The 10,873-nt window shown below is 39.2% G+C and overlaps 1 protein-coding gene across 1 annotated transcript; it reads right to left on the bottom strand.

Moving 5' to 3' along the window:
- Positions 1–1,628: 1,628 nt before the first annotated feature.
- LOC121898342 (olfactory receptor 52K1-like) lies at positions 1,629–2,588 on the bottom strand. Its single transcript, XM_042413337.1, has one exon. The coding sequence runs from the start codon at positions 2,586–2,588 to the stop codon at positions 1,629–1,631; it is 960 nt and encodes a 319-aa protein (XP_042269271.1).
- Between the last annotated feature and the right edge of the window lie 8,285 nt (positions 2,589–10,873).

Here is a 10,873-nt window from a genome sequence, read left to right as displayed (position 1 = left end):
CTTTGTGATCCAAAAACCACAGATACATAAAGTCAGATTAGGTTGAGGCCCTGTAGAGCAGCAACATAATCATCTTTAACCAGAAATCACAGCTCTGTACAATGAGTGATGTGAACAGCAGGGTGATTACTGTGTTAAAGCAGCTGGGATGTAGAGTTTCACTGTGTGGTGAGTGAACAGTAACACAGAGAAGAACGAGACACACTGACATCTAGTGGCGGCTCTGATTATCACTTATTTACTGTTTATTCATGTTTACATTATGTAACTGCCAGCTGATAGTCTGTGGTACAAACCTCCTTTACTAGATTAACTGTTGTAATAAGTTAACAGGCGAAGCAGCTCAGATGTATCAGGAGATGTTTGAACAAAGTTTCTAGAGATGAATCCAGTCTGCTGCTTGTTGTAAGTGAGGAACGTTTAAAATCTACAATCATGAGAGTTTCAAATCAAAACAGATTTTTGTGGAAATTTCTTTTTATTATATAATATTATTCATGTAAGCATATGCAGTAAATATATTTCTATCATATAAATTGTTTGAATATACATGCACTATGTAAAATATGCCTTTATAAACAACATGAAAAACACGTTTAATATATGTGGTTATTAAACACCCATGCCTTGTTATGAAAATATAGCTGTGCATTATTAAATAACAGTATGTACAATATGAATTACAAATACAACATGTAGCTCACAAGGATATGGAAGTATCGAATGTAATTCTCAGTTTCAATAAATACATTTTATCCAGCTATGTGTTCTGTTAAATAGAAAATCTGTTTTTCAGGAAGTTTCAGAATTTAAATTATGGTTTAATACAACATTATATCTCTTGTGTATCAGCATTTAAAAACTAAAAATATATGTTTATATTATATTTGACTCACTATCTTAAATGTATGACTTAGTATTTGACTTAACATTTTGACTATCTCATAAATTTAAATTGTTTTATCATAATTGTGAATCACAAAGTGAGAATGTTAATAATTTTTATCTATTTTTTTTATTTGAAAATAAAAACTTAAGTCTAAAAAGTCAAAACAGTCTGAAGTTTGACTTTTTATTCACAATCTTATAAAAAGTCAAAACATTGACTTTGTAATTATTAACTTTTACCTAATAAATCTACATTTTGACTCATTGCTTCACAATTATGACTTAAAACATAAGATTTTTAAATTAAATTTTGATTGAAAAAAGTCAAAACCTTCACTAAGTATGATACATTTTACTTAAAATGATTATTATTTCTTATAATTTGACACAGTAAAATGTATCTAATAATTCTGACTTATAACCTTGGCTTGTTCTCATAATTATGACTTTAAGGCAAACTTTTGTCTCATCTCATAATTTTGCATTTAAAAAAGTCAAAACTTATTATTTTGACTTAAACTTTTAAAAACTTGACTCATCTGATTTAGTTCATCAGTTCTGACAAAGTCTCATGTTTTGATTTGATCTCTTACTTTTGAATTAAAAGTCAAAATCTTGACTTAATATATAATAATTTACTGTGTCGTTCTTTACTTTAATCTATTTTTTCTTTTTCTGGTGGAAATGACATTTAACTTATATTAATAGTATTCAAGTATAATATAAATACAATTATTTTTTTAGGAATAGGGCTCCGTTTGGACAGAGTGACAGCAGCTCAGCGTCTTCAGGATGTGCTGTCGTATGTTCGTGGTTCTGATGCCGTAGATGATCGGGTTGAAACAGCTCGGGAACAGCAGGTACATGGTGCTGAAGAAAACCCGAACAGCTGCAGGAAGACCACTTCTGATTCGATACGACAGAAAAGCAACAAGTATGATGGTGAGGCTGACGGTCATGACCATGATGTGGGTGACGCAGGTGTGGAGCGCTTTGATGCCTGACTTGCCGGACCCAAGCACAGAGCTGAATATGACCACATAGGAGGCGGTGATGAAGAAGAAATCGACCACAGCGATGAAGAACACGGAGATCAACCCCACCAGGCTGTTGACAGCAGTGCTTCCACACGCCAGCTCCACCAAGGCCATGTGCTCACAGAAACAGTGGTTTATCACGTTTGTAGCACAGAACGACAGCGGTCCTACCAGACTCACAACCAGCGTGACCATGAGGACATTTCTGACCACAAGTGGGATCACAAACTTGAGGAATCTTGGTAACGCCATGCGTTCATTGTAGTAGAGTGGCGTGCAGATGGCAAAGTAGCGGTCCAGAGCCATCCACAGCAGCAGCGTGGACTGAAAAGCTCCCAACAAGTGGACAATGTAAATCTGAACCAGGCAGCCAATCAGAGAGATTCCCCTCCAGTCAAACAAGAAGCTCAACAGCATGTTGGGGACAAAGAAGAGCGGCGGGCTTAGGTCCACGCACGCCATGCCGGCGATGAGGATGCACATCGGAGAGTGGAGGCTTCTCTGAGAAATGATGACGTACAGAAGCAGGGAGTTGGCCGACAGCGACACAACAAACATGATGAAGAACGGGATGAAGAGGACGGGCCTCAGAGCTCCGAGTTCACTGAAACCATCAAGGATGAAGTGTTCGTGTGAGGAGAAGTTCTCCCTCAGCGGCTCCATCCTCCCCCTCCTCCTAAAACCTCCTTGTCCAGAGTTTCTGTCTGATCACCCTGAACACACAAATAACATCTGAAGAGTTCATTCACTTCTCCACAACGGCAAATTATGTTTCCGTTTGGTGCTTTCTAGTTGCACAAACCCACTTTGGAAATGATTGTTTGCTGTGGTAACACATTATCTCTGATGCTTAAAGGCTGTAATCCAAATGTTAACAGAAGAGCAGCCCCCCCCACCAATAATCAACAGTTAAACAGATGAGCACTATAGAGGTTTAATTTAAGCCTCGACTGTTGTCTTTACTGACCAGAGATTGTTTGTTAGAGACAGATGCTAAAAAAACAAAAAAAACAATTAGAAGTTAAGCAACATTGTTCAAAAAATTTATGAAATTACACAGTGACAATAATATTTACTTAATATTGTAATATTGTTGTGATTTTGTAATTCTTCTTGTTAAGTTTTCTATTTTGTGACACGTGTAACATGAAGACATATCCTCTGTTGCTCTGACTGTTTTTCCCTCTTTGAATCCAGGATCTACAGACACTGTCAAAAGTTGCACATGTAGTAAAAATCTAATGAGTGATTTTCAGCTAAATACATAAATAAATCTGATTTGTCTTGACTTTTAAAAAAGAAAGAAAGAATGTTCCACTTATCACCGTCCTTGTAGCTCCACTTATTTTGTCTCCAATGACAGAAGGCCAAACATTTTGCAAGCTTTTGATCAAAAACATATATTAGCAGGAAACATTTGGTGACTCCAGAGGAAGAAATCATGTCGACCAGAAATGCAGCAATAATATTTAGCAGTTAGTGTCTGCATGCATCTCTGAAAGGTTTCTGTCAGGAGAAAAACAACACATCAACACCATTTTAGTAAACAAACCTCACAAAGAGCAGAGGTGGCTCATCTTTCCTCACGATGTTGGTTTCACACTGAGGAAAGAGCTGAAAACAACAAGACTCATCCAGGAAATTTCTAGACATCAACATCAGTATAGAGAAAGAAATGATACAATAGATCACAACACTAGAGTCAAGCTATATGACAATGAAAAATTAGGTGAACTATTGTCACACAACTGTCAGTTCTTGACTCCAACATGAACCTGAGTTAAACCTGAAGAGCTGCTGACAGTTCAGCTCTGCAGAAAACTAATCAACAGTTGTTACTTGTTGTTAGTGTTTGTGAGTTTGTCCCTAAACTCGTCCTGTCTGCAGTGTGATGAGGTCAGAAGCTGACTCTCCTCCGTCCACCTGTCCCTACTGAACACTCAATCAGCACTTTAATATCCTCCTTCTGATGCTGCTATTGGCTGTAGAGACATACAGAAAATCCCAGACAGTAGCAGCATCATGCAGCCAAAATAATAGCATGTTTGGAAAACTTTGTTTTTCAAGCACCTTTAAATAAAGTGCTTCCCAATAAGGTAAGAAGAACAGAATTGTCCCCTTTGGTTTAATTATTTCCCTTTAATGTACAGTGTTAAATTATTGTAGCTGCGTCACCCGGAGTTACAGGTTATTGTTGCTACTGTGGTCAGTCAGCAGGTGTTAGCGGCAGGTGTTAGCAGCAGGCTAACACCTGTGTTTTAGTGTTTTACTGGATTCATTCTCTTAAATTTGTGCTTGTCACATTATTGTTTAAATCCATTTGTTCTCAGACAGTGTATGAGGGTGACAGTATGTCGGGTTTAATATGTTTATTGATAACAAACCTGTAGTGGATCCTGACATAGCAAATTCAGTGCCAGTGGAGCTGAGGTGGGTCAGGGGTCAGCAGTCAGATTGCAGGTAACTTGTGATGAACGCCAGGGAATGTAGGGTTGGCTGTTGTTCAGAGTTGTTCCCCCAGGTACAACTTACCTTGTCTTCCAGGTTTGGAAGTGCTTATCTGCTGCTGATGAGGCACATCCAGGAACCGACACCGGTACTTACTGCACAAGTATTACCAGTGCTACCTGATTTGGGCACTGGTGCAGAACCTCAAGACCACCTACTCACTGGGACCACAACCCTTTGATTTTGTTTGTCAACCACTTGCTGTCCACTCTACCACCGCCAGCGTCTGTACTCCAGGGAGATCCTGTCTCATATCTCCACAAGGGCCTTTGCCTTATGAAGATACCTCATGCCATTGGAGTCCAATCGCCAAAAATCTATCTGGCGCCAACATCAATAAATATTGTCATACACTTCCAATTGATCTCTCCTTATTGACCTGCTACTATTACACTTCACCTTTCAGAAGTATGACAGCTCACCTGGCAGATTTAAATAGACAGGTCTTCCTGTGACTGTTTCTAAAAGTTACACAAAAACACAGGCAAGTGACACCGAGCAGTGATGTCTCATATTATCAATAAAGAACCATTAACACACAAAGTGACCACAGGACATGTGCAGGGCAGGTAAAAATGATCTGTCGACATCCTCACACACAGGTACCCCCAACACACCGTATGCCTACAATGCAAAAAAAGAAAGCTTAACACTTGTTGTTGATGCAGGGCTCCACTCAACAATGAGACCTCGAGGTCAGGTAAATATTCAGCAACCGCTCATCCTCATAAATACAGTTTTCATTGTGTTTTGACATATTACCAGACAAGCTTACAATTAATCAAATCATCACAAAGGTCTGGGGCTCCAGGGCAGTAGCCCACTTTTCCTAGTTGATAATGCAGCATTGGGCATCTGATACATCACCCAATATTGTCTTATTACAGTATTTAATTACACTAAATTTCAGTGGAGAAATGCCAAAGATTATGTTTGACGTCATCTAGGAAAAGTAGTTTGTCCACCAGAGAGAAATGACATGTTTATTCTTACACTGTAAAATGTCCCACTCACTACATATCTAGGTCATTATTTTTTACTACAACAACCACATTTAAGGATTCTTAAAATGTTTATAATATGCATTTATGTATGTATATATATATATATACAGACAGGTGACAGATTAAAGGAAAAAACAACATAAAGTGTGTCAGTAAGGTGTTGGACCTCCACGTGCCACCAGAACAGCTTCAGAGCTCCTTGTTATTGATCTTACAGTCTCTGAACTCTTCATCATTGTTCATAAAGATCTTCCTCACGTGGTGTTGTGATGATGATGATGATGGAGAGCGCTGTCTAACACGTCAGCTGGGTTGAGATCTGGTGACTGTGAAGGTCATAACATATGATTCACATCATTTAATACTCATCAAACCATTCATTGTCATCCTGGAAGAGACCACTCCCATCAGGATAGACATGTTTCATCACAGGATAAAGCTGATCACTCACAACTACTTTGTATTGATTAGCAGTGACCCTTCCCTCTGAGGGGACAAGTGGACCCAAACCATGCCAGTATAACAGAGCCCCCAGACCCCCTCACTGTAGGGGTCCAGAAGAGTTGCTCTTCTGTTTTTCCTCACATATCGCACTAATGCACGAATATCACGGTCATCAAATGTGTGCTGTCAACCACAGTTTCCACCCCTGTTTACTGATACTATCTCCTCTCATAGATCTAAATGCAGATGTCACTTTAGTCGCTGTTCCTACTGAAACATGAGCCAGCTGAGCGTTTTTGTGACTAAAGCTCCTGCCATCCGTTGCCCCAACAATCAACCCTCTTTCAAAGTCACTTAGATCTTTTCCTCTCGCCATCTTGATACAAAATCAGAATCAACTGGGCCTGCTCAGCATTTTTATACAAGCCACAGAGCATAATCGGATGTTAATTGCTAATTGTAGCATGCAGCTTTGTGGAAGCATCTGTATTTGTTATGTTCCTCCACTCATTTATTCAGGTTTTATATATATATGTATATATATGACGATCATAGTGACCATAAATAAGATTTTCTTGAACTCTCAAATATCAAAAATCCAGCATTAGTCAGACTTTGTTTATTGTGTGTTGGAGGTTTAAGCTTCATCCAACAGTCCTAAACTGGTTTAAATGGTTTACACAAACATTATTTTGATGCTCATACAATATAAATAAAAATATATGTGTTATGTATATATTCGGCTATATCACTAAACTTTATGTCATCTCTCTCTGAGTCCTCTTGTCTCTATACTTGATGTAAACACACTTGTGTTGTTATTTTCCTGTTTTAGGAGAAAATGGCTGTAGAGTTCATTCAACTGGACGCTGTGGTGTCTTTATGGAAGTATATGAACTCCCACTAGAACTTCAGGAGCTCAGAAATCACCTGTTCTCAGGTAAAAGTCTGAACTAAACCGGTAAAACTTTAATCTTGTTGTTTATTATGTTGCATTGTGCATGTGTGGTCTCCATGTGATGTCAGGCGGATGGTGAGTGTGATGTCATCATCATTACTGTATCTGTCACAGTAATGAGCCCCGGCGGAGCTCCGGCAGCGCTTTCCGTCTGTAACACAACACAAAGCCGAACCCCAGAGACGTCTGTGTGGACACTTGGACACTCTGGAGGCTCCAGCCGGCTTCACTAACAGGCCAATTAGCTCACTCTGCATCACAGGGAATCATGAGAGGATGCTCTGCTGTCACCGTGGTTACAACTGAAAACAGAGCAGCTTCAGGCCTTCGCTCTGGGTGTTTAGGCTCTCGTGGAGTGACCAGAGGACAAATGTTTTTGTTTAGTTGTTCTTCCAGCAGGAGTTCGGCTGCAGCAACCAAACAAACTTATTATTTGAAGATTAGAAAAAAGGCCAAGCAAAATCATCATAAAACCATAGTACAGTACAGATATAGAAGTACAATAAAATATACATACTGAAATTCATTGACTGTGATGTACACTTGGAAAGAGAAAATAAAAAACCCACAACAGTACAATACAATTAACTAAAAATGGGTAAGGCTCTGGTTTGCTTTAAGCCAGCACTTAACCTTTGCTGTAAAAGATCTTATATCTGGAATTAATTTGATTTCAGTTGGTAATGTGTTCCAGAGTTGACAAACCTTCACGGAGAAGGGTGATTGTCGATGTGATATTTTACAGCTGCCATTCACCGCGCTCCTAGTTACTCTGCTACTGTCTTGTCTTTGGATATATCTGGAAAGAGGCTCGAAGGGTTAAACTGTTGATGCATTCGAAAACTAATTTAGAAAACAAAAATGAGTAAAGCTCTCAAAACTAAGTGGATTGTATTTTTTCAGTATGTGACAGTGATGCCACTGAACAGGCTTTTTGTCCATTATTTTCAGTGCCTGATTGTATAAGGACGTGAGGTGTCTGACTGTGGATGGTGATGCTTGAGTCCATACTGTTATACAGTATGAAAAATTAGAGAAAATCATAGCATGCATAAATAACTGAGCTGCCTGAGTTGGTATGTAGTGCCTGATTAATTTGAAACAATTTGGTCCTTATTGTTTCTGAAATCTTCTTTACATGTTTATCAAATCTGGATCTAAGATTATTCCTAAACACTTGAAATCATTGACCTTTTAAAATTTTCAAGTGTGCCCTGTTTTCTAATGGAGAAACACATAAAAACTTTTTCTTTTTTTCAAATTCAAGACATGATGATTATGTTGAAGCCATTGATAGACATCATCCAAGTATGCAGTCAGGATCTTCGCTGCTTGCTAGGTGACTTGGCTGGTACATATATGACCGCATCATCTGCATAAAGCTGGCAGCCGGCCTCTGGGCAGCTTGTAGGCAGGTCATTTATAAACAGACTGAAAAGCAGTGGACCCAGGATCGAACCTTGGGGGATACCCATTCTGTTGTTTAAAAGGGATGACTTTTCTTGGTCAACTTTCACACACTGCTCTCTAGTTTGAAGATATGACTCCAATCAACTGCTTGTTTTGAAAAATTGAATGTCAGGTCAAGAAACACTGCCCCCATGACATTACCAAGGAATGCTTTACATTTTCAATGAAATTATAATTTGCAGTTTCTGTGGAACATTTTGGTCTAAGACCAAATTGTTGTGGACGAAGGAGCTGATTGGTCTTTAGGTGGTCAACTAGCTGTGCTGCCACAACCTTCTCAAGACGCTTTGACAGAACAGGAAAAATAGAAATAGGGCGATAGTTGCATATCAGGTCATGATCCCCTGCTTTGAAGACCGCTGTGATGCCTTTTTACAGTTATTTGGGAATTTGCTGGTCCTAGTTGATAAGTTGATGAGATGAGTCACAGGTCTTATCATTATAGAGCTGTATCTCTTAATGAAACAAGTATCCAAATCATAAATGTCTTTTGCCCTAGAATCTGATAATTGATAATCTTGATAACTTTGGTAATTTTTGCTTCATTGACCTCTTGGATACGAAAGGAATCTGGTGATTCTATAGCTTCTGTGTTATTAGTTATAGTTGGAGTATCAATATTTTGTGTTAGCTCCTCTACTGATTATATAAAATAGGTGTTAATTAACGTACCATGGTAGCTTTATCTGTGATGGCCGTACCATTTATTTTTAGTTCCTCAATTCCTTTTTGATTGGATGATTTGTTGGTTGAACTGTTTAAGTGTTTCCAAAGAGATAAGTTATGGCCTTTGATGTTTCCTATAAGTTGTGTGTAGTATGAGGCTTTTTTGTTTTGCGTAATTCCAGGACTAGTTTATTTCTTAAACTTTTGTAGATCAGATAATCAATATTGCATGTACATGTAACTATTTTTACTATTGACAAAAGCGATTTCTGGTTGGATTACTCAAAATAATGTCTAAAGGGGAAATGTGGCAGCATATGTGATTGAAAGAAGGGGACCTGGGAGGGGAAGCCACTGGCCGCTCTTTACATAATCAGAGCTAAATGACTTACAACATGCATCCTCAAACCTGTCTATTGTAGGACATCACATATCCCCTGAAAAAATACAGAATCATTCCAATGTATTCCAGTTTTCAGGAATGCTTCCTCCTATCCTCACCAGCAAAAAAATCTGAGGACACATTTCAAAGGGTGAATGAAGCGTACATAGCAAAACGAATATGAAAGCACACAATATCTACCTGATAACTCTGATCAATTTATCTGATAGCCAACCTCAATCATCCAATTGTCTCTTCTTCCAACTAACCACAACTATTCCACCTACAAACAAGGACTACAAAGACAAGATGGAGCAGAAACTAATATGTGGAAATGCAAAGGAGGCATGGCAGGGGTTAAACATCATGCTGGGTAGAGTCCCCAAACCTGCAGTGATTGACTGCCCGGACTCCACCTCCTTGTAGAGCGTAACAACTTCTTCAGCTGGTTTACCGGCTGCAGCACGCCATCCAACCGGACTCTCCCCAGGCCCAGCCCATCCCACAAAGCTCTCACCATAAAGGGACAGTTGGTGACCACCATCCTGAGCACAGTCAATCCACACAAAGCCTCTGGCCCTGACAGGCTCAGAGGCAAGGTGCTCAAAGACTGCTCCGCTCAGCTAAGTGGAGTCTGCACCAAGCTGTTTCAGTGCCTTCTGGATTCTGGCTGCGTTCCAAGTCAGTGGATGGAATTCACCATAATCCCAATCCCTAAAAAGTCACATGCTAAGTACCTGAATGACTACAGACTGGTTGCTCTGAGACCAGTGCTGTGTAAATGCACTGAGAGAGGAGTGTGTGACCAAATCCGCTTTAAATTAATCAAATCACTTGATAATTTATCACTCATTTTTACCCCTTTATTTTCAATCCACATCACCTCCATTTTATCAATTCATTTTTGTTACTTCCACCCCTATTAGTTGTCTGCCACAATGTCTTTTTTGATACTTCCACTGGAGGGTACCAAAATCTGAACCTAATTCTACACATTATCTTATCATTATCTTTGTTTCTGAGGGCAACAGCAGATTCCATTTGCATCTTGGACTGTCAGCAAACAGTGAATAAGGCAACTGGCTTTCTCAAGAAGCCCCAGCAGCAGCCAAGATCATCCAGTTAAACTGGGGAGGCAGCTCAAGTAACTGACTGTCCCCTTGGAAAACAGGGAGAGGGAGGATATCCCTGCTTTATCGAGATTAAATTAGTCTGCACACCTGCTTTTTAGGGCTAAATTCAAACCTTCCATTCTTCACTGCCAAAGGACGGACATGTAACAAGGTATAATGATAAAAAATATACAACACATTGGGCACACTATTCATATTAACTCTACTACCATGAAAACAGTGAGTCAAATTTTGACATACTTACATTACGCTAAGTGTAAACTCTTGTGACTGTCCTGGATTGCTGTGGACTCAGTTATATGGCACTATGGCACTTATTGAAAATAGGGCCCAAAAACTTCTGAATATACATTAACTACGACTCCCAATGTGCTCCGCTAATG

The sequence above is a fragment of the Thunnus maccoyii genome, chromosome 6 (genome assembly GCF_910596095.1).
Source record: "Thunnus maccoyii chromosome 6, fThuMac1.1, whole genome shotgun sequence".
NCBI classification, from domain to species: Eukaryota; Metazoa; Chordata; class Actinopteri; order Scombriformes; family Scombridae; genus Thunnus; species Thunnus maccoyii.
Note: the sequence above shows the minus strand (reverse complement) of the source record. Positions and strands in the feature narration are given on the sequence as shown.

What these genes read in the sequence shown, in the direction of transcription:
- LOC121898342 (XM_042413337.1), bottom strand. Translation starts at nt 2,588, where the DNA reads ATGGAGCCGCTGAGGGAGAACTTCTCCTCACACGAACACTTCATCCTT.